This window comes from Martes martes (assembly GCF_963455335.1).
Source record: "Martes martes genome assembly, chromosome: 14".
In the NCBI taxonomy this organism is placed as follows: domain Eukaryota; kingdom Metazoa; phylum Chordata; class Mammalia; order Carnivora; family Mustelidae; genus Martes; species Martes martes.
In genome coordinates, this window is record NC_137902.1 from 65,207,466 (window position 1) to 65,232,658 (window position 25,193).

The window sequence follows — 25,193 nt, forward strand, 5'->3', positions numbered from 1 at the left end:
TGTGGCTATCGGGGTAAGACTTTCCTGGCCCAGTCATCTGCTCTCTTAGGAAATGCTTGCTCTGCTGCCAGCATACAACCTGGTTACAGCTCTATTTTTTTTTTTTTTTTTTCTCACTGTGCTGTCAGCCTACTTATGACTTCAGTGCGGTAGGCCTCGCCATCTGACCACTCTTGGGATTCTGAAACATTTTGGGAGAAATAAGTACATGGAAGTGATTTGTTTCCCAAAAGGCATGCTTTCTTTCCCAAAGCTATCTTATAATAATGACAAATTGGAAAACCACATTATGTTTCGGTTTTCCTCCATTTAGAATTTTCATCCCTTTGTTGATATAACCATATTTTAGGGCCCAGTTCAAGGCTCAGTTTTTTTTGGCCCATGGCGCTCTCCGTTTTCTGAAATCCCTAAACACATGATTTGAGCCTTTCTTTCGGTGCCTCTTGTCTGTGACCTTGGATTTTAATTGAACCCTTGTGTGTTTATTTTGTCTTCTGGGTTAGGTCTTGTATTGTGTGTCCTCCTGTCTGTGCTTCTGCCATGATATGAGACTCCAGGGCTGTGCTGTCCAACACAGCAGCCACCCGCCACATGTGGCTACTGAGCACTTGAAATGTGGCAAGCTCAAGTTGAGATGTACTGTAAGTGTAAAAAATTCACACTGGATTTCAAAACCTTACTACAAAACAAAAGAATATCAAATGTCTCATTCATGATATTGCAGTGTTGAAATGATAAGGTTTTAGATGTATTGAGTGAGATAAAATGTATTACTTAAATTCATGTTACCTCTTTTTATTTTTCTAATGTGCCTACGAGGGAGTTGAGAGTTCCATATGTGGCTCACGTGTCTGAGTCCTTGTATTTCTATTGTGTAGAGTTGCTCGAGAGGACACTTGGTAAATAGTGAAGGGATGACAGTGAGCAAATATTTAGTTTTTTGTTTAATGAATGCAGACCTAAATATAATGTTACCAACATACTTTAAAATTTTAAGAAATGTATTCTTCCTCGATGCTAATTTGAACAGCCAGCAAAAATGTAGCTCTGTTGTTTCTTCCTAAATTACCCTGACAGCTGAAGGAAACAATTTCACCACTTATTTGTAGATCATTCTGACTTCCTTAGAATAATTCATTCTTCTCATTTTCTTAATTCACCCGTGATCATAACAAAACGCTTTTTCAGTTAGAATTTTCACTTTCACTTCCCTTTTTATTCCCTTCATTGGCTGAAAATTACCTCAATCAGTCTGATTTGCAGATGACTAGTAACAAATTATTTTATGTTTTTAGTTTCATTTTGTACTTGGGAGGTTGCAGGGCTCAAAATCCCATCTTTATTTTCCTCACTTTCTTTGCTCCTTACCTCAGTTTGTAGGGTTATTTCCTAACATACAGGTTCTTACTTTTTTTGAGCGAACGTGTCCCCGCAGTGCCAAAAATGTTGCTAGGAGAATAGAATATCTTTAAGAGCCCTGAATATCGTACACTAGGAAGGAGAGAGCTGCTCCCCCTCTCAGTGCCCACACTGCCATCTACCATCCTGAGACCATTCTGTGCTGACTGGCGGCTCCGCCACTTAACATTTAGCCAAGGACTAAAGGACTTTCAGTTCCCCTGACTTGTCAACATTAATCTCCCAGATGGAATGTAGTAATAGTAATAATGTCTCCCAAACACCAATATACACACAACTGTAGTTTCGAGAAACATTTCCACTGAAGGCAAAATGAATATGAAGGCGCTGATCCTTGGTGTGTATTAGCTTCCCACTCTCTTCTTACTATCTTACATTTTATTCGCAAATGATGTATTCTCACTATTTCCTTATTAAAAGATTCCTTCTTTCTCTTAAATGAAATGGCAGAGATAATAGATGGCTGTTGCATTTTAAAAACTGACTGCTTGTTAAAATAAAAAACTGGCACACAGAGGATGAAGCTTTCTTCTTCCTTTTTTCTAAAATTTTACAACTTTCCATAGGTGGGAGCACTGGCTCATATTATGAGTTAACTAACTTTTGTTCCAAAGGCGCCTTCTGTAAAGTACGAGACCTGAAGCATTGTAAGTAATCTCCCCTGAGAGTTGTCCTTCCATTGTATCTATCTCTTGAAACTCGTCCAGCACTGAGGAGTACTCTGTGGTTTCTCATCTTGGGAAACTTGCCTGCTCTTACTAAGAGCTAAACTCATAAGTGTATCATGTCTTGCAGATGTGACTTAATGGTCAATTCCAGTTATACTTCGCCCTGATTGTTATTGATGAAATACGGGGCTACTGTGGTTTAAGTCCATATAGATAGAATCTAGAAATACTCTGGTTCTAGAATGAGAATAAAATAATTTGCTCTGAACTTTTAAACACCAAAACAAGCATGGATGTTACATTTTCATCTGCTATCAATTCATAGGACCACTTAAGCTGTAAGGTATTAACAAATGTACATTTGCATTTTTACTAGTATTTTGATTTTTAGGTGTCAGTTGAAATACTTCTTGGTTGGGAAGAATGCTAAGCTGCATTGATTGGCTATGGATTCTTGGTCAAATTGCGGGATCTTTCTGAGTTCCAGTTTTATCATTCTAAAAATGTGGTGTTTGGGCTCTATCCAAGGCCTCTTTCAGCTCTAAAATTCTGTTTTAAATCTCTGAGACCAAGATATTTTTCTAAGTAAACAGCAGATGGCAGTATGAAAGTAGAGAAATTTTTAAAAAGAGTTTTCAGTTTGCTCTTTTCATCAAAGAAATTCTGCTCATGTCTTCCCTGAGCTTAATTTTTTTTTCAAAGAATCATGTATTTGACCCAAATGATTTATGAACTTATCACATAACTGATAATAATTATGTACTTTTTAGCATGTAATAGTTACAGTGTAATTGTACATGCTATGAAAATATTACCCTTCATCCACACCCCTAGTTTCCCATACTTTGCATCTCCTTGTGGAGTTACCATGCATCAAAGAGCATAGATTTAAAGTCTTACTTTGAGGATGGAACTTGAAACTTTTCAGGTATGCCAGTAACAATAATCTCTGGGTTTTAATTCTTTTGTGCTTGTTGAATTTGTTGACACTAACTTTCAGTGTCAACGAGGTTGGTAAATAACACAGAAGTATCATGCTTTTATGATGTCACCCATCCATTTATGAAATTTGACCCTTAAAATCATTTCTATTTTTGAAGTGTCTAAGTATTTCTCATTGGGTATACAGACAGCTCAACTACTGGATAAGTTTGGTCTTTCAAGTGGTTTTCCTTTTAAAACACTGGCACGGAATATTCTCTTCTGTGTATCATATAACTGTATCAGTCTGCCCTTCCGTAGCGGCTTTCACAGAAGGCCTGAAATGTCAGAGGCCAGTTCATGACCAGGGAGAAATTTGGGAGAGCTGTACGTTTTGAGAGCTCTGTGGTATCTCAGTGGTCATATCCTGGTCTTAAGTATGCACTTGAGAGATTCTCTGGTATTGGCAGGAATGTTGGACTTGGGGTGGCTGGATCCTGGCTCTATCACTTACTAACAATGAAACTTGTTTCTCTGTTTGAGGTTACTAAATGAAAGATATATACAGAAAAGTGTGCATATCATGAGTATAGCTTGGTGAACTTTTCACAAAACAAATTATACCCATGTAATAAGCACATTCACATCAAGAAACAAAACGTTGGTAGTACCCTGGAAGTGGGGCTGTGCCCCCTTCTGGTTAAACTTCCTACCCATTACCAAAGATAACCATTATCCTGACTTCTAATCCTAGAGTAATTTTGCCTGTTTTTGCAAATTATGCAATTATGCAACGTATTCTTTCTTGTGTAGAATGATTTCTCTCCACATATGTTTATGAGATACTTCTGTGTGTGTAGCTACAGATCATTTGTTCTCATTGCCATATAATAGTCCATTGTATGACTATACCAGAATTCACTTCTGTGTTCGATTGCTGATGAACATCTGGGTTTCTAGGCAACTCTGAATTGTTCTGCTATGAACATTACATACTTTGGTACAGGAATTTCTTTTGAGTATATACATAGAAGCAGAATTTCAGGAGACAATACCAGCAGTTTATAAGAGTTCTGATCGTCTCCTATCCTTGCTAACACTTACTGTTGTCTGTCCTTAGCCATCCTGGTGACTGTACTTTTTAAAAATTGGGAATAATAATTTGTATCTTGAAAGGTTGTTGTCAATTTAATTACGATGTGCTTCTCTTTGCTTTCAAATCCTGAGCTCTCTCTTCTGCCATGGGCTTAGACAACCTCTCCGAGCTTTGGTTTCCTTCCATGTAAATGAAACTAATGGGTTGAATAATCCTTAATGTCCTTTCATTTCTGATAAGCTCAGCTCTGTAGTTGTAGGTGCTTTCTAGGTACACTTCTAGTGGGAGAGAATTTCACTATCACTTAAATCCCATTACTTACCATGGTTATCCATGTCGCCCACTTTTCCACAGAACAGATCCAGGTAGTGTCACTGTTACCTGTCACTCAACAGTGTACTTCCTCTCACAAATTCCGGGTTGCACATAGACTGTAGGACAGTGGTACTGATGGTCTCATACTGGAATGGTGGAGGGGAGTGCTTCTCCATTTGGCCTCACCTGCCAGAATATTCTCTAGGAAATGAATAACCACCCCCTGCATCCCTCTATAGGGTCATGATTGGTTGTGTTCAGTCAGTCATCAAGCTTGTTTTCCTCATCAGTGTATGATCGTCCTTGTGCTGGAAAGGAGCGCTGGGTAGTAAAAATGCATGGAACATGCAGGAGGCAAAATCCTCAGCATAATATGGTGGATAAGATGTTGGACTCAGGAGTCAGACTGCCTGGGTTTACTTCTTCTGTTACTATTCTGGTGGCTGCTGCCGTTCTCATCACTGAAGAGCTGGCAGTGACAGGGGACATCCTTGTGTCAGGCCTTGGGATCAGCTTGACATCTGTGCTCTCATTTGTCATCATGGTAACCCTACGAGGTTATGACTCATTGCAGTCACCAGATGAGGAAACTGAGGCACAGAGAGATCAGAACAGTTGCCTGAGATCATATTGCCAGCAAATATTAGAGCTCGAATTTGAATGAGGTCTGACTCCAGAACGCCCATTTCTTAACTATGTGGCCTTACTATCCGGAAACTTTAATTTCCCTATCAAAAAATGAGGTAGTATCTACCTTCCAGGGCTGCAGTGAGATTCAAATGAAATGTGATTGTTTATATGAAGTAAATCGCAGAGTGTCTGGCACGTAGTAAACACATGGTAGATGTTTACTTTAGTGTTATTATTGTATGATGGAAAGAATCATTTTAAATTTATGATGGGATGGATCTTATGATTGTGGGAAGGAGGTTATTGTTAAATAAGTGAAGGTTTCATTTATTATTTTAGGTCCTGTCTGCAGCCTCTGTGTCTCCTCCTTTGGAGCAAGACCTGTGACAATCTTCAGTGGCTTCATGGTAGCTGGAGGACTGATGTTGAGCAGTTTTGCCCCCAATATCTACTTTCTGTTTTTTTCCTATGGCATTGTTGTAGGTAAGAAACCTGGTCACTATAATTTTTCCAAGATTCAAGAGTTAAACATCATTTTACCAATGTCGGGTTTATGATTCAGTTAATATGCGGCATGAAAATGATTGAAAATAATTTACTTTCAATGACATGTCACCAAGAATGACTGCCTTAGTAACATGTCTGCCCAGTGAATCAAAATATTTGAAAGCATAAACATGTTTTATCAATGCACATTATGTTCTCTTGCAAGGCACAAGAAGGTTTTTCATTTCAGCATTGCACAAAAGAGGCAAGGGGCAGGAGCACGAGACTAACAGCACTTCTCACTGACTTAGGGAGTGGTCCCTTTCATATTGGCTGGTGCAGCAGGGCTCTGTTGAGTTGTTTGTGTTCCAAACATCCTGTGCTTCCAGGGCCCATATCGCAGAGTTACCACAGAAGTAAAAAGTAGATTTTAAAACATATTATTATTACTATTACTATTATTATTATTATTAATTTTTTTTAAAAGATAAGACAAGAGTGAAGAAAAACTGAATGGTGGGGATAAGTGATGATGATCCTGGTTACGGGAAAGGAAAAACAGAGGGCTCGGGAGCCTGCGAGGACATTTTTGGGGCAGACGCCTTTGTGATGTATTATACTAATTGTATTCAATGTTCAACCTCATCAGATTATTCCTAGGGGCTGTTGGTAGGGAATTTGAGAAAGATGATGCCAGCTGCCGGTTTTTCTTAGTGTCTGAAAGAACCTAATTTTGTTGACGAGTGATATTCCTCTTTCTCACTTGGGACTGTTTCCTGAATAATACATAATAGAAATAAGAGCAGCTAATATGCACGGAGTACTTCCTATGTGCTTGGCTCTGTGCTGAATTCTTTCTCTGACCTCAGTTAATCTTCACAAGAACTCACATTACAGAGAGGGAAAGTGAAGCTCAGAGAAGGGAAATTACTAACTGAAGCTCCATAACAAGGAGATTTGGGGTTGAATCCACTCAGTTTGACACCAGATACCAATCTCTTTCACATTTTTGTAACTATTTTTGGTGCTTTTCCAGTCCTTGAAGTCTATTTTAAATTTAACTACATACTCTAATACTGCTGAGACCTGAATTCTATGTTAGTTCTTTGAAAGCATGCAGTACATTTTTGGTATTTTATATTTCCTGTAGTGTTTAATATAGTTTTGGACTGTGGGTACAAATACATTAGTCTCTTGTGTAAAATTTGAGAGTTCCACTGAATAATCATTTTGCTTTATTGTCTAAAGTCATAAAAATAAAAATGTAGGTATCTGTGTTTATGCATGAATATTGGATTATTCTTTTTAGGATAAATCCCTTTTTACATAGAAAATTGAATGATTATGCCATTGATATGATTTGGGCATTTTCCCCAAACTCTTTTTAAAAATTTTCTTGGGATTTTTCTCCTCCACATGGTTTCAAGGTTAATCTAGGCACACGAAGTTGTTACGGACTTAAAAACTGATGAGCAGTGAGTGATACCATAGCATTTGCATCACCTATAGATAAAAATAAATTTCTAAGAAGAAAAAAATCTGTTTGCAATGTCTAAGAGTTATATACATTTGATTATGTTGGAAGAATATCTAATGATATATAGAAAGAAAAAGACAATATTAAGTAACTCCCATAACTAAATTTCAATTTCTCTAGCAATGGAGGGAGCTTTATCAAACTGTGAAGTTATTTTTGATTTGGCTTATGTCGTTGGAACCTTTTGAGAACTAACTGTGCCCCCCACCCCCACCTCCATGAGTCCATAATTTTCAATTAATTAGGTAGGACTTGAGATTTGTCTTGGCTGGTGGTGACGTTATAGGGTTTTCACTTGGCTTTCTCCATTATGGTAACTTTTACCCCATTGGCCAAGGAACAATGTAGAGGGTTATACCCATCACCATGAATGGGTGAGCCAATGAAATATCAGGAACCGGGATGGGTCCATGGACTCAGTGGATCCATTGTGAGCCAGACCCGGGCCATGATCCCAAGGCTATGTAAACGCTTGAGGTCCCTGGTCAACATTGCCAGCTCATGTTCTGTGTCCAACCATGGTCAAAAGGTATCCCACTTTCACTGGTGTACAATTACCTAAACAAGGGGCCATAGTTAACTTAGGGAAGTATTTACAGTACCATTACCTACATACTTGTCAGAGCGTTTACTGTAATGTCTTTCCTCCTGGAATCCTGGGCTCTCTTTCACTTAATGATTCTGGGTCAGAAAACAGGCTCGTGTCTGAAGACTCTGATTTGGCAATAGGTTCTGAATCCCTGAAACTAAGGAGCAATTGTCAGCTCTGGGAGAGGGTGCTGGGTTTGGGGTTAGGAGACAGAGATTCTGTGAGCCTGAGCAAGCTTGATGACAAATGGCCGTCCCTTCATCTGTGAAGGTGGGCTGGGAAGCCTACCTCACACAGGTTTTGTGAGCACTAAATAAAGTCAAGTGAAATATAAATACAAATAAAACAAATAAAAGAATTGGGTTGGATTTCAATTAATAAAGAGATCGCTTCCACTGGTAATTATTGGGGCCCTGTGAACTACTCCTAGCCAGCAGATAATTAATACTTAATGCCATGGTCAACGTCTTTGTGTTTCTTTCTTTCCTTTTATCATCGGTATGTTCATAATCCAGGGCTCATTGAATATTTCTGGAATAAATAAATGAGATAATACTGAATAATACTTCTATTGTATCATCATTTAGAATTTCCAGTTGAAAAGGAAGCGACAAGAAATTATTATGGTCTAAATGCATTTTCCTTTTTGTATTGAGTTTCTTAGAAAAAATAAGAAAGATTGACTTTAAAGATTTGATTTATTTATTTGACACAGAGAGAGAGATCACAAGTAGACAGAGAGGCAGGCAGAGAGAGAGGGGGAAGCAGGCTCCCTGCTGAGCAGAGAGCCTGATGTGGGGCTCGATCCCGGGACCCTGGGATCATGACCTGAGACAAAGGCAGAGGCTTTAACTCCCTGAGCCACCCAGGTGCCCCAGAAAGATTCACTTTAATGATAATATTCATTGAGCACCAGTTCTATGCAGAATTGTATACTAAGCATTTTCATTTTCTTAGGATGAACAAGATGGTCTCTTAAGAGCGAGAGTATGGGGAGGGAAGGAACCAACACCAAGAGGCAGTCTCTGGGCTCCAATCGTGTGGGTTAAACTTATCTTATTCACTTGCCAGCTGTGTGACTCCAGACAAGTTACTTAACTTCTATTTTCTTATTTTTTTTTTAAAGATTTTATTTATTTACTTGACAGACAGAGATCAGAAGTAGGCAAAGAGACAGGCAGAGAGAGAGAGGAGGAAGCAGGCTCCCTGCTGAGCAGAGAGCCCAATGCGGGGCTCGATCCCAGGACCCTGAGATCATGACCTGCACTGACGCCAGAGGCTTAACCCACTGAGCCACCCAGGAGCCCCCTATTTTCTTATTTTTAAAACAATGTAATAATGACATCCACCTTCAGGTTTTGTGAATTGAGGACGTAATTCAATAAATATTAGTTAGCATAACCATTATTAGTTTTGTGACCTTGGAAAATTATTTAATCTCTCTGAGCTTTTCTTTTTATTTTATTGAATGACTTCATGAAGCTAGTGTGCCTTTTCGTGAGATAATGTATATAGAGAAGCACGGGGAGGTATTTCATACATTCCTTCCCTTAAATTCCTTTCTGAACACCATTAGTTCAAGACCACAGCAGCAGTTTTTTGCTACTGAGGAAGCTTTTTGAATCAGCAATATTTGTATGACAGATTTAAGAAGATAGAAAAAGAAATTAAAGCTTTTTAGTATGTTTAATTATAACACACAATATCAAAAAAGATACTGAAGTGTATTAATGGGCATACTTCTATTTTACCACTTAACTGATATTTTAAAAAGTATCATCTTGTTCAGTTTTTCTTTTTTTTTTTTTAAGATTTTATTTATTTATTTGACAGAGAGAGACAGTGAGAAAGGAAATACAAGCAGGGAAGCAGACTCTGCTGAGCAGGGAGCCCGATGGAGGGCTCGATCCCAGGACTCTGGGATCAGGACCTGAGCCGAAGGCAGATGCTTAACAACTGAGCCACCCAGGCGCCCCCAGTTTTGTTGTTTTGTTGTTGTTGTTGTTTGTTTGTTTTTTAAGATTTTATTCATTTACTTGACAGACAGAGGTCACAAGTAGGCAGAGAGGCAGGCACAGAGAGAGAAGGGGGAGGAAGCAGGCTCCCTGCTGATCAGAGAGCCTGATGCGGGGCTGGATCCCAGGACCCTGAGATCATGACCTGAGCCGAAGGCAGAGGCTTAACCCACTGAGCCACCCAGGTGCCCCCGCCCCCAGTTTTTAATAGCTACCATGGAATGACCATTTCCCCTTTTTCAAGTGACTGCAAGCCACACTGCCAAACCTGGGAATTCAGGCTTCTATTTGCTCAATTTACTTTATTAAATCAGGAAAAATGAAGTGGGGTGCAGAGTGGGGGTGGGAAATATGTGCTGAATGAGTTGTTCAGGCGTCTCCCCAATAATTTCTTTTGGCTTTTCTGAAAAGCACAACTCAAAATCAATGTCTTCCGTCTCTTTTCTTCAGAGTATATTGTTATTTAGCTACCTGGGTAGTGTTTTCTTACTATTCCTTCTCAGTTTTTGGAAAAATTCAATTTTCTCCTCCTGTGTGTTCATGGTAATATCTGTGTATGTCCTCAATCTGCTCAGGTTATTGAGATTGAGGAAGGAAAAGACCACGTTTGCTCAGTTATGGCAAATGTAATGAAGGTCATTTCCTGAGGTTCATTTTAGCCATTAGAGTTTTAATAAGTCATTTTGTTTTGTTTTGTTTTTAATGGTTATGTCATTAATGATAGTTCTTTTTTGTCTCACGGATGCTCAGTTGTAATAAGGAACTATGATTTTCTAATTAGTTTGAGGCTGTTATTGATATAATGCCATAATACTCAGTGAAAAGTGAAAACATATTATCAATACAATGGTTATTTTTTAGCACTTATTATATTCCAGGCACAGATACTAGATCTTTTACATTTTTTATGTCTCCTAATCTTTACAGCTATCTTATGAGATTGTTTTAAAGATAAAGACACTAAGAATTAGAAATTAAGGAAACTCTCAAGTCCTCAAGTCGCCCAGCCAGCAAAGTTAGAGCTGGGATTTGAATCCAAGCCTGCCTGATTGCCAAGCCTGTGCTCATAACTAGTCAATGTCATGTTAAGGGTACTCATGCTAAGCTACAAAAATCAGAACCAGTTTATTAAAAATGCTAGCCAAACGCTTGCACTTTTAAGCTCTCCATGCAGATGTTTAAAGCTAGGTCCTGGGATCGAGCCCCATCGGACTCTGTTTGGTGGGGAGCCTGCTTCCCCTCCCCACCCCGCCTGCTGCTCTGCCTACTTGGGATCTCTCTCTCTCTGTGTCAAATAAATAAATAAAATATTTTTTTAAAAAGTGCCTGCATTTGGATATGCTAAATTTATTTATCATTTTTGGTGCTTTAAGTTACCTTCCCACAGTTTCATTTCTAGAAGTAGATTTTTCTGGGACACTATATGCAATTGCCTGTCCTAACCTTTAGTCAGGATAATAAATCATCCTGGCTCAACTATTCTAAGAGGTGGTTCAAATACTTGCTTTAAAACATAGAGAAGGGGAATTCTCCCCAACTAAGTGAGAGACAAGTCCCTACACTACAGTGACCACTATCCTGGTTTGCCCAGGACTATTGGCTTTTCCAGGATATGAGACTTCTGGTAGCCAAACAGGGAATGTCCTGGGCACTGGCCCTTCCCCCGACCGCACACAGTGTCGGATTCTGTAGCTTCAACCATGTTGTTTCTTAAGATTGCCATGTTAAAGTGCACTGTTACTAAAATGTTTCCTTCTCATTTAAGTAATACCGCAGGGAAAAGTTTTCATATATAAATGTAGGGGTTTGACAGATATCCACTCAGTTACATGCAAAAATATTTATATAATGGCAGGATATATATATATTTTTTAAGATTTTATTTATTTATTTATTTGTCAGAGAGAGAGAGAGAACATAAGCAGGCAGAGCAGCAGGCAGAGGCAGAGAGAGAAGCAGGCTCCTTGCTGAGCAAGGAGCCCGATGTAGGACTTGATCCAAGGACCCTGGGATCATGACCTGAGCTGAAGGCAGCAGCTTAACCAACCGAGCCACCCAGGTGTCCCAATAATGGCAGGATATTTAAAACAAATTCATGGACATTTAAAAAAATACATACATGATTTCAGATGTTCTATTGCTTGTCTTCCTAAAATAGATCAGACTTCCACTTTGCATTCTTTCATTCACATATTAGTTCTTTAGAGATGCTTGCTTTACTTATTCTAAATTTGAAGCATTTTATAATATCAGAGTGTTTTACTTCAGTTATATTTTCTCCTCGTAACTCTCTTATTAGTTTAATTGATGTGGGTGGGTTTTTTTTTGCCTTTTTTTTTTTTTTTAGTTTATATGTAAGGATTGAGAAAAATGAGAAAATGAGGAAGTTTAGTGTGATTTGCCCAAAGCATCATCATCCTTTAATGCATAGAAGTAGCAAATTAGTTGTATCTTTTTTCAAACCATATAATTCTAATTCTGTCTTTCTAATGAGGCTATCCTAATAAATTAATTATTGTAAAAGAAAAAATCTTTAATATTTTTTAAGCTAAGATTTAGTTTCTGGCTAAAATAAAAAGTAATAAATAATAAAATAAATAAATAAAAAATAAAATAAAAAAATCAGCATCATTGAAATGGGGAACAGATATAAAGGAATTTTTTAAAAATACATATAATATACATGTACATACATATAGAGTGATTGTGTTTGTTATATGTATAGAGACACAGACAGGAAGAGAAAAATGTAAGAAGTCAAATGAGATTTATGGGAAAAGGTAGTAGATTAACTTCTATGGGGAGTTCATTCAACAGATTTTATTTAATTTTTGTATATATTTTTAAAGATTTATTTATTTATGTATTTATTTGACACAGAGAGAGATCACAAGTAGGCAAGCAGAGAGAGAGGGGGAAGCAGACTCCCCACTGAGCAGAGAGCCTGATACCGAGCAGAGAGCTCGATCCCAGGACCCTGAGATCATGACCTGAGCTGAAGGCAGAGGCTTAACCCACTGAGCCACCCGGATGCCCCCATTCATCAGATTTTGGAAATACTCTGTGTCGGGCTTGGACCTGGAACCAAGATACTTGGATGAATAAGACACAGCCTACTCTCAGATAGCCCATTGTCTAGTTGGGGGGATAAACTTGTAACTTTGCAACTTGTGGATGACACCAACATTCTGCGCCGGTGTCGTACGTACCTGTAGGGGAGGGGTTGCTGAAGCAGGCTTCATGCAGGAGTTTATACGTGAGCTGGGTCTGGAAGGACAAGTTGGATGCGCTCAGGTGGGCATGGGTTTCGAAGGGGAGTGAGAGGGGTGGAAGGAGGAAGCTACAGGAGTGCAAATGCTCAGAGGTGTGATACACCGTGGATAAGAGTGTTCTTACAGATACTTGTTTAAGGACTACAGAAGTCACGTGGATAGGAGCAAGTACCTCAAAGCCTGGTATGCACCAAAGGATGACAAAATGCTTTTATACAGACTTGACTATAGGAGTGTGACGTAATGATAATTGTGTAACAGCAGCTTAGAGGACAGATTGTTGGAAAAAGAAAAAAGAAGAAGACAGATTAGTGGAAAAAGTACTGGACCTGGACGTTTGAGACAGCGATGAGGAAGCCAGGATTCAGCTCAGAAAAGATGAGGACATGAATGGAGGCAGTGGCGGGGCACAGAGGGAGGCTGATAACTTAGGTAGTGGGTGTGAGAAAGAGCTTGTATCTGGTTTGATGGGAGGAAATGAGGGAAAAGAGGCTGTGGAAGTTGTGGTCTTGCCCAGACGTGTGTGAAATGGAACATAAGGTGTGGAAAGGAAATGTCAGAACATGTAAATACATTTCATTTTTACCTACTTAAGTAAAGGGAAACAATAATATTTCACTAATGTTCGTGCTTTGAATTGCTAATATAGGTATTTAGTTTAAAAATTATACTGCAGGCAGATGCTTAAGATAGTCTTCACTGATAGGATTCTGACCAAAAATGACGGGAGACTAAGGGATGCTTTAAGACACTGGTTTCCAAACTTTATTTTCTTGGGACCCTTTACATTCTTTTTGTAGGACCCCATGGAGCTTTTGAATATACGGATTATACTTGTAGATATTTATTCTGTTAAAATTAACTGTATTAAAAGCTGAGGAATTTGAAAATATTTGGTTAGTAATTCATTTAAAGATAATAACAAATCCAGTACATAATGTAAATAATGTACTTATTATGAAAAATACCCCTATTTTCTCAAAAGAAAAACAGAATTTAGTGAAAAGAGCTACATTATTTTATAGTTTTGCAAATCTCTTTTTAATGTTTGGCTTCTTGGAAGACTTCTGGATTCTCTTATAGGCTCCATACACAATCTGTTGCAATCTGTTTTTTTGATTGAAGTGTATAAAGTAAATCTTGTCACATACAAAGATGTAGGTAGAAAAGGGAGGATTTTTTAATAGCCTTTTCAGGTAATTATAGATATTCTTCTTTGGTACTATATCAAAACGTGATGAGGGATGGTTTTTCAACGTTAATTGTAATGTGGAACTTGGTACCACATCAACATACTTTTCATACTCTGTTATATTAAACCCAATTATTTATTCTGCATTTTTCTTTTTCTTTTTTTCATTTCTTCAGTGATTCATCACTTACATGCAACACCCAGTGCTCATCACAAGTGCCCTCCTTAATAATCACCCATTAACCCATCCTCCACCCACATCCTTCCATCAACCCTCAGTTTTTTCTATAGAGTTAAGAGTCTCGTATGGCTTGTTTTCCTCTCTCCATTTTTTCTTTTACCTCTTCCCATATGTTCATCTGTTTACTTTCTTGAATTCCACATATGAGAGAGATCATATGGTATTTGTTTTTCTCTGACTGACTTATTTCACTTAGCAGAATACTCTGTAGCTCCATCTACATCGTTGCAAATGACATGTTCTGCACTTTTTAAACAATTTTTTTTTTAGATTTTATTTATTTATTTGACAGACAGAGATCACAAGTAAGCAGAGAGGCAGGCAGGGAGAGAGAGAGAGAGAGAGGAGGAAGCAGGCTCCCTGCTGAGCAGAGAGCCCAGTGTGGGGCTTGATCCCAAGACTCTGGGATCATGACCTGAGCCGAAGGCAGGGGCTTTAACCTACTGAGCCACCCAGGTGCCCCATCATGCTACCTTTTTGAAAAGTTTAAGGAGAAAGCATTTCAAATTTCTGTGACATTAAAAAAAAAGTGAAATAAACTTAACTGAAACCCATGGCTGTGACATAATTTTTAAAAACAGCTTTTTTTGGTCTCAGGCTAAAAGTTTAAAAGTTGCTGCTTCAACTTTTCTGACATTGACATTTAGCAATCAGAAATGTCTTTTTTTCCCCTTGTCTCTAATGCCTAACATTTGACAGAGCCCTGACAAGCAAATCACAGAAAAGTAAATTCATTTGCCCTCCCTAGGCTTTCTGACGTATAGTCTCAGTTAAGGGTGACATTTTTTGATTTTGAAATTGGTTGTTTGGAAACAGTTTTATTTCATATCACTGTAAGGACCTATTTTATGTTTATATTTTGTCAAAAGGCTTTCATTGAGGTTAAACAAAACCTTGTTGTTTAGCCCTTGAACTGTCCTCGCTCCCCTTCCCCCAGGGGATTCACTTAAAGGCGGGTCCCGGAAACCAGCTCCAGGTAACAATGCCCAGATACAAAGGTGGGTCAGGCCAGGTGGAGACATCCGATCAGTAGGGGGTTGCATACTGTCTCCCTAGCTACCAAGGAGCATGGGCCCCCGCGCCCTTTGGGAACCCTTTTGGCGCCAATCCTAATCAAGGTGTAATAGGCTGGTTCAAATGTCTACTAGGGTAAATTGTAATTCAATTGGTCACCTAGCATCACTGTGGAGTTTCCTGTGTGTGTTACAATCTCATTGGTCACCTGTGCGTGGCCAGGCCCAACCGCATGGCCTTTGCCCTTAAAAGCTAGACTGTGAAACAGAGAAGGGTCGCCCTCTCTTGTAAGAGGTGCGGCCCCGAACGTTCGGTTAGATTCTTGATGCTTGGCGCGAAATAAAGCTTTGCTTGACCTTCGCTTTGTATCAGTCTTGCTCCTTTAATCACGGACCCGTTATTGGGGCATAACAATCACAAAGTGTACCATATACACGTAGTAACTGTATTAATCAATCCAATCATATTTTAGTTGATATTTTTTCCCTTAAATCATATAAAAAGGGCACTTTGTTATAAAAACGTTTACTTAAAGTGTAATTGTTTTGGTTTATCTCATTTCTTTAAGAAGACTTTTTATGGAATCCCAGATGATCTTCAAGGTCTTAGGTTGTTTAAAGTCTTAATTTCCTAAAACATACAGTATATTTATGAAACCTATGTATTCTTTCTAATCATAGTTTAGGTACCAATTAAAAGTACTGAAAATGATCTAACTCATTAAATGGGCAATGGTTAAAATCCAGTTTTTAAACTATGGCTTATGTGTTTTTTATAGAATGATCCCCAAGAGCAGATAATGTTGCGGAAGAAAGGCAAAAAGTCGTAAGTTAGAAGCCAGAGGAAAATTTTATGAAAGACAAACTGGGTTTATCAGGTGCTAAATAGGGAAGAAAAGATTAAGTTAATAAACAAAAGCCTTGGAGAAGATCTGAAGATAAGTATTGTCCTTTGATCTCAAGAAAGGGAAATTTGGTAAGGTATTATTTTTTAATTATAAAAGAATTTCAAATCTACAGAAAAGTAGAGAATCATATAACAAACAACTGTATGCTCCACTTAAATTTGACAGTTATTAATATTTTATTTTATTTGCTTCCTTTTTTTTTTTTTCAAAGATATCTTAAACTAAAGACATTTTACTCCTAGGAAAAAAACTAACAAACACATATTTTACTGTGTTGGGATGATCTGAGAACCCCAGAGGACCTGCACAGGGGCCTTTGTTTTGTAGACTGGGGTGTGCAAACTATAAGCCCTCATAAAATAGCTTGGACCGGTGAAGGGAAATTTCTCAAATTGTTTAAAGCTCTTTGAGGAGGAAGGGACGCTGAGCTCAGGGCGAGGACTTGGAAGAGAGACAGGATGGGCATGTTGGATAAAATTTTACTATTTGGTAACGTAACCATTCTCTCTATCCGCCCGTAATGTCTTGATTTAAATTTGCATTATTCATTCATGCTTTAGCAATTGGACTTTTTTTTTTTTTTTTTTTTAATTTGAGCCCAACCTTACGATGGGTGTGGAGTGAGAACTGAGCCTACCCAAATATGTTCATTGGAGCTGCACAACTGACGTGTAAAGGATCCAGGAGTCCATGCTCCGAAGAGTTTTAGCCAGTCACAAACAGAACGACCTACAGGACATACTTAATTACTCTTCTTGGTTTTTGTTTTTTCACTGAAGAACTGTAGTCCGTCTGAATTTATGCATTGTCTTCTTATGTTTAGGACTCGGATGTGGATTATTATACACGGCAACAGTGACCATTACGTGCCAGTATTTTGACAGCCACCGAGGCCTTGCCCTTGGCCTGATTTCAACAGGTACGTTTTCAAAATAAGTATAGCGTTATCCTCATCCATCCTTCTAATCAAAGTCAAAAGTTACCAAACACAGACGTTTAACCAGCCACTTCCCAGCTCCCAATTAGGGAGCACCATTTTTTACTCTAGTCCAGGAAGGAAATGTTATTTTCTACTGTAAATAAGAGTACAGTTTCCAGAAAATCCTAGGATACATATACAAAAAATGTGGGGAATTTGATGACCAATATAATGAAGGAAAGAAAAGCTGATGGGCTCAGTCAACTGAGAGACACAGGCTGGTGAGAGCTTTACTCAGAGAAGCAGAGAGCACTTAGGTGAGGCCCCTTCTGTCTGAGAGGGGTAGGAGAAATGCCAGGAAAGTGGAGACCCCCGGGCTCTGTCAGGAAGCCTGATGCCGCCCTCTCACCATCTCCACTTACTGCAGAGTGTACAGTTTTTTCAAAAGTCCTGATTTATGAATGCATCTCCCTGGCCATGTGCATATCCTCAGGACAGGCTGTTGACTCTTGTTCTTTAATAATCAAGAGATGATCACTGGGGCGGGGGGGGCGGGTAATGTAAATATAACAGCCTTCCGGAGTTCCTCTGATGCTTTAAAGTCGCGTTGTACTTTTCAGATGGACTTTTTCCTACACTGTTTAGGGAACTTACCAAATTTTCTGTGGCCAAAAACTTTATGAGTCTGCTTAGGAGACAGAGCTGCCAAGTTTGGTAAAAGTTGTACAATTACATATGCTACTTACTCGCTAATGAGCACGTAGTCCTGGGAGGTCAGATTTCCAGAGAAACCGAGTAAGTTCAATGATCTTTCTGGCAACAGAATCCAAACGAATGTTTTATTCCTGAGGCTAACCCAGTGGCAACAAAGTGATTCTAGATTGAATTAAATGGAGCGGGATATTTACTGAAGGTGGTTAAAGGAAGCATTGCCAGGTGAGAACTGTGAATCATGGTCTAAGAGGAGACAGGGTCAGAGTCTAAGGACACAGTTAAGGTTAAGGCAGACTGGGAGAAGAAATAGCAAAAACAGAAGACGGAGAACCCAAAGCAGTTGGAATGCAGTTCAAAGAACCTTACAGGCTCTCGCACAGGGGTGGGAGGGAGTGTGAGGGTAGGCACAAGCCTGAAGGATGATAGGGCTTACCTGCTGTCTGTTTTTGTAGGGCCATTAGAGTGTAGCAACGAGCGCAGACCCCGGGCCCAGACCACCTGGTTTTGAATCCTGCCTGTGTCACTCACTTGCTCTCTGGTGACAGACCAGCTATCTAACCATTCTGTCCAGTTAACTGTTGAGTTAAGCTCAGTTTTCTGAACTGTAAAATGGGGATAATAGTACTCATCACATCAAGTTATTGGGAATATTAAAGGAGCATCTGTGTAAGGTACACAGCAAGGGCTCTAACACATGGAGTATTATAATTATGACCTAGGTTTCCCTTAATGTCCAAATTTATGTGTGCCGACCATGGCAGAAATTGTATGCTGTATGCTCTCACTCAGTCTAGAAAGGAGGGCCTAAGGGCCTGGGCCATGGAACACTGAAGTAAAAGTGAATCAACTCTGGACACCTAAGATTTGGCAGAATTGAGGAGTTTTTAGTTTCAACTCACAGGGAGCTCAGTGAGGCAAAATTAGGGAGAAATCATGGATCTACTTAGTGTGATAACAAGTCCCATGGACTAGGTGGCTTATCTACAACAGAAATGTATTTCTCCATTCTGGAGGCTGGGAATCTGACATCAGAATACCAGCATGGTGGGGTTCTGGTGACAGACCTCTTCCAGGCTGCAGAGTGCCATTTTCTTGCTGTTTCCCCACACGATGGAAGGGAAGGTGGCCTCTCAAGGGGTCTCTTTGCTGTGGGCGCTAATCCCGTTTATGAGTGCTCCATGAGCTCATGGCCTCATCACCTCCCAAAGGCCCCACTTCCTAATACCATCATGTTGGAGGTTAGGATTTCAACATATGAACTGGGGTAGGGACAAGGACATTCAACCTACAGCATCCACATTCAGTGAAAGAGGACAAGCAAAGCAGAAATCACAGCAGAATTTTTTAAACATTGAAAAGAAACCAAAAATAAAAGTATGTGAAATACTGTGACCTCACCAACAAAAAGGAACATGGTGTGCATGAAACAAAGATCTGAGGGATGCTATCTTGTCCCGTGGTGCACAGGGGTTGGTAACGAATGTCCACAGTCCAGAGCTGGTCTTCTGCCTGTTTTTGGAGAGCTCATGGGTGAAGAATGATTTTTACATTTTTATGGTTAATAAAAAAATCAGAATAAGGATATTTCAGGGCATATGAAAATTATGTGCAATTAAAATTTCAATGTCCATAGATAAAGGTTTATTTATCCTTTATCCATAGATAAAGGACTATAACCATGCTCCTCCCTTTACCACTCTTATTTGGCCAGTACTAATAGTGGTGGTTATTAGAGTCTCAAATTGTAAGAGATTAAGACTGAACAGCTCCCATTTCCTTTTTAGGTTCAAGTGTTGGACTTTTTATATATGCTGCTCTGCAGAGGTTGCTGATTGAGTTCTATGGGCTGGATGGATGCCTGCTGATTGTGGGTGCCTTAGCTTTAAATATATTAGCCTGCGGCAGCCTGATGAGACCCCTCCAGTCCTCTGATTGTCCTTTGCCTGAGAAAACAGCTCTGGAAAGTGTACCAGATCAATACTCCATTTACAGCGAGAAAGAAAAGGACCTGGAAGAAAACACAAACATTCCTGGAAGGAGCTACGGTGCTGAGGAAACTTGCAAGAGTGCCTTAGCCAGTGGTGGCCAGAAGCAGGAGAGCCTACTTCATAAAAACCCAACAACAGGGGCGCATACAAAAGAGGCCGACACGTACAAAAAGAAAGTTGTAGAACAGACATACTTTTGCAAACAGCTTGCCAAGAGGAAGTGGCAATTATATAAAAACTACTGCGGAGAAACTGTGGCTCTTTTTAAAAACAAAGTATTTTCAGCGCTCTTCATTGCTATCTTTCTTTTTGACATCGGAGGATTTCCACCTTCATTGCTTATGGAAGATGTGGCAAGAAGTTCAAATGTGAAAGAAGAAGAGCTTATTATGCCTCTTATTTCCATTATTGGCATTATGACAGCAGTGGGTAAACTCCTTTTGGGGATACTGGCTGACTTCAAGTGGATTAATACCTTATATCTTTACGTAGCTACCTTAATAAGCATGGGCCTGGCCTTGTGTGCAATTCCATTTGCCAAAAGTTATGTCACATTAGCAATACTTTCTGGGATTCTAGGGTTTCTGACTGGTAATTGGTCCATCTTCCCATATGTGACCACAAAGACTGTGGGAATTGAAAAATTAGCCCATGCCTATGGGATATTAATGTTCTTTGCTGGACTTGGAAATAGCCTTGGACCACCAATTGTTGGTAAGATATTTCTTAACGTCACCCTGTTTCACTGCCCTTCTTTATAACATCCCTGGATATAGAAATCCAGATTGTAAGAGTAGCACAGATTAGCAAAAAATAAGCCTGGATAGATGTCTATTCACAAATCACTTTGATATAGTTGAAAAGGCCAACATACTTGCTCAGGGATTTGTGTTCCTTTTTTTGAATTTGGGAGAAACTCAAAATACCTGTTTATCCTTGTCCAAATTTTTCTGGAGGTTCTTCTCTGCTAACTCCTAATAGTCCATTAGAGAGTACATGCGGTAGTATGTAACCTGGTCCTTACTGTAGCTAAGACTGTAGCTAAGACTGATGAAATTATTGGAGGATGGGCTTCCTCTTCATACGCTTTCTATCCAATTCACTTTTTTCTTACTCTCTTTTCAGGTTGGTTTTATGACTGGACCCAGACCTATGACACTGCATTTTATTTCAGTGGCTTCTGTGTCCTGCTGGGAGGCTGCATCCTGCTGCTGGCTGCCCTGCCCCCCTGGGACACGTGCAACAAGTTGCTGCCCAAGCCGGCTCCAGCAACCTTTCTGTACAAAGTTACCTCCACTGTTTAGAGGAATGCTGGAAGGCACTACAGACTTTTCTCACAGCAAGATTTCACTGTGGCTGACTCTGAATGAAAAAAAAAAAAATTTTTTTTAACAAATCCCGTTCTCTATGTACTGTATATGTAGCTTCTATCTCTTGTATATATTTTTCCCCTTTTTTTCTTTTTGCAAGAAGTGGGACTATTCTGTTTTACTATGACTCATGGGTTCTTGATGTTGTAAAAATTGTGGCCCGCCTCGGAAGCCTTTCTCTGCGTAAAGAAATATAATTTCTCTGTAGGCTCCGTTAGTTCCCCTGCAAGGAATCCAGAGGGGGCTCTTCTGTTTTAAACCTGATGAAGGCAGCGTGGTGAGATCTATGTGAAGGCCACTAGGGACTAAATCACTCTCCTCTCTCTGTTAGACTGGCTAGGACATGAAAACAGTTACTTAAATGGCATTAAGAATTACGGTGGAGCAAGCCGATCTTTCTTTTTTTTTTTCCCAAAGATATTTTAAATCATAGTCACTAGTTTTCACTGTTTGATTTTATTTACCTTGAGGCGGCATCCCCTGTTTGGACCCACTTCGCTTAAATCGTTTCAATTCCTAAGGTGTTTCCTGAGAGGCGGGCAGTCTCCAAACAGGAGACTCACAAACCCTCCCCACAGCCTTGTGTCATGGTTGGCTGCCAGAACCACGCTCACTGCTCACTCTTCTCAGTCAGCATCCACGCGACGGATGTTTCCCAGGAAGCGTTTCCCAGGAAGTGCTCATTTTACCTGTTTCCAAATTGGAAATGCGTAAACCATTCCGTTCTGGCAAAGGGGCAACATCCATTTGCTTCAGGCACGGTGGGAATGAACTGCAAATCCTTGCATAACTTCTCGATGAAGCATTTATTTGCCACTATCAGATTTTACCACTATCAAATTTTAATTCAAGGCCAGAACTAAAACGTGTGTGTGTGTGTGTGTGTGTGTGTGTGTGTGTGTGTGTGTGTACTCCAAGTCTGTGTGGGACATGGGAAGAGAAAAAGGCAGTAAGAAATTGATACCCTGATCCAACGTTATTCAATCTTATAAAAACTTTTTGGAAGAAAATCCATGTTGAATAAATGGACATTTTTCTAAAGAAATATATTTTTTAAACTTGCTATAAGTTGGAATCCTCTAGATGGTTTAAAAAAATATAGTTACCTGAGTACTACTCTTAGAGATTTTAATTCTGTAGGTCTAGGCTGTGGGCCAAGCATCAATATTTGTAGTGAACTCTTCAAGGAATTCTTACAACACAGCCGGGTCGACAATGGCTGTTATAAGACTAGCAATAGAGAAACAGTCATTCTCTTAAACAAAACACAAAAAAGCAATACACCATTGAGGTGAGGGATTTTTAGAAATAACCAACTGTGGTTCTTTAAATAGGATGCACTCTTCCTATTGTGCCAAAATTGTCGTTTCATTTCTTTTGAAATATGTAAGATTTTGTACTTCTATGTTGCCTTTCTTGGAAGGCGCCTAAAGCACTTTATAATCATGAAGCCCCACCACACCTCAGTGAGGTAGGTAAATAGTTCTTTTCTATGCAGTAAACCTGGAGTGTGGGGGAATTTCATAACTGAGTTAATCCTACTCAATAATGCAATAATGGGGCTCCAAAGTGCCTTTGGACTTCTACTCCATACTCAACCTTCTGGAAAGTTTTCTGTACCTCATTCTTTAGTCACTGTCAAGGTTAGTAAATAAAACAAGTGACATTTTAAAAAGTTGAACTAAACGTTTTAGTGTTGAAAGTTCCTCTTTGCCAACACTGTATTCAGGAAATCCTACAACCTGAAAAAATTTAACTTTCATGACATCCCCGCATTCATCAATGTTGATGATTGTCCAAATGCATCTTCCCTTTGTCTACTAATGTCATCCAGTGTGTGCATTTTCCATTGTCTAGGGAATGAATTTTATGTTAAAATAAAATATTTTTTTGGCTTGTTTTGCGTTGGTTTGGTTGCTTTTCCTCTTCTTAGCCATCCTCCTCCCCCAAATTGCAGTGACATTTCACTGAATGTAGAAAAATTAATTACCACATGTTCACTTCAGACCCCAGAATTGGATGATTGGACCTCAACATTTTCAAGTCAATCTGCTAAACTATTTTGACCATTGCCTTCCAGAAAGCTAACATGTCAATACTACAGAATCCTTGTGAGGAAAAGGGGATAGATTTCTCTTCGAGATTCTTAATAATGATCTTGGCAATCATTAATGGATTTCTTAATAAGTTCTAGACACATTATATTATTGATCTTTCATTATAACCCTGTGAGGTGGGGATTTTATAGTCTTCATTGTATACTACAAAACATAATTATCATGATATGGACAACATGTATAAGTAGCTTCCAAAAGCAAAATGAAGAAAGTTTCCACTAAACCCTCTGATTTCCAACACCGCTAGGAAATGGGACTTTGGTGGGAGGATTACTATAAAGCCAATATCCTTTAGTGAATAGTAAAGTCATGTTTATGTGAATAATTATTCAAGATTTGCCCATTTCCTAAGAATTAGCATTTTTTTAAAAAAAATTTATGTATCTGTTTGTGTTAGGGGCTGAACTCATGACCCTGGGATCTTTGGACTGAGCCTGCCAGGCGCCCCAAGAATTAACATTTAAAAACACACTTAATGAAAGAAAAAAAAGAAGAAGAAGAAAACACAGTGAAATTACATTGCTTAGAATATGATCTTTCTTTTGTGACTCAAAGGTATTTTTTAAATTTCCAAATGCCTGGAGCTGTGCTGGGGTCGTTGCAGAGCCCCTCCTCCTTTAAGTCGTCTGCCTCCCCGTCTGGGAAGCCTCCCAAGAGCCAGTTGCCTATCCAATTTTCTCTAAGGTGACCATGTCATCAAGAGAGAAGTTTCAGCCACCAACTTTCAAAAGCCCCACGAGGAACCGTTCCCAGGAACCAGGAGTTGATGCTTCGGGAGGTCATGACCTTGGGGGCTGTCAGCTGTGTCCTGCTGGCTGGAAAAGTCCACTGACCCCAGAAAGCTTCAACTTCTAGCAATCAATCTGGGATTATCTTAACTCGAAATGTTCTGGGAAATAAAGGAGAGCCCCCCTTTGAGGGAGAGAATGCCTCATTTTTTCTCTTACTTAGGAGTATTATTTTAAACACATCAAGTACACAGTTTACATGAGCAGGGCCATACAATTTCTCCCTCATTAATAACGATCTTGGGACCTTTTGCTCTGCAGTCAATTGTGGCTGAAGGATGGCAGTTAATAAAATGCCTCTTTGAGTCAAGAGTTTAACTACAATCAGTTAAAATGATCAGAGATGTATGACTACATGGATAACATTCAGAGATGCAGGACACAAATTTGTTCAGGTTATGGTTTCTGGGTTCTAAAACCAGCCCAGGTCCTGTGCTAGGTGATTTGTGAGCCTATCATTTAACCTCTCAAAGCCTCAGTTTCCTTATCTATGGGCCATGTCCTAGGGCTGTTAGGAGAATTGAATAACATAACCCATGTACATTCCTGGCACCTGTTTGGTAAATATTAGCTATTCTTATTTTTGTTGCCATCGGTATTCCTTAGTGTGTGGCTTCTCAGTATCAGAGGGAGGTGTCAAGTGTTCCTGGGCACAGGTGTGGGGTAAATGCTTGTCTCCCAGGGCCTCATTTGGTGGAAGAATGAGCCTTCTGTTAGCCCTAACTGGTAACAGCTCTCACAACTATTGCCCTCCCCCACGCATGTTCTTGTCAAAATCTTTTACCCTTAGGGGTTCATGACTCAGCACATTTTTTCTGGAATTGCCATTCAGAGGCTCTGACACAAAACAAAACACAAGCTGTTCCTCCACAAATCAAATAGAATTCACTTTGTAAATTGAATTGCTATGGGAATTTGAACTTTTATTTATTTCCTTAAGAACTCATCATCTGAGCTGTTTGGAAGGTCGGCCTGAAATTCGGCAGAAAGCGAAA

General features: G+C 39.4%; 1 protein-coding gene across 1 annotated transcript in view; it reads left to right on the forward strand.

Annotated features, from left to right (window-relative positions):
- SLC16A9 (solute carrier family 16 member 9) overlaps positions 1-23,187 on the forward strand; it is a gene marked incomplete at its 5' end in the record, with an annotated part of 29,227 nt that extends 6,040 nt beyond the window's left edge. Inside the window, 4 exons of the mRNA XM_080823387.1 lie at positions 5,389-5,532; positions 17,126-17,221; positions 19,720-20,637; positions 21,049-23,187. Of these exons, the coding sequence (XP_080679513.1) occupies positions 5,389-5,532; positions 17,126-17,221; positions 19,720-20,637; positions 21,049-21,227 (1,337 nt within the window). The 3' untranslated portion in view covers positions 21,228-23,187. The remainder of the gene's footprint in view (positions 1-5,388; positions 5,533-17,125; positions 17,222-19,719; positions 20,638-21,048) is intronic.
- Between the last annotated feature and the right edge of the window lie 2,006 nt (positions 23,188-25,193).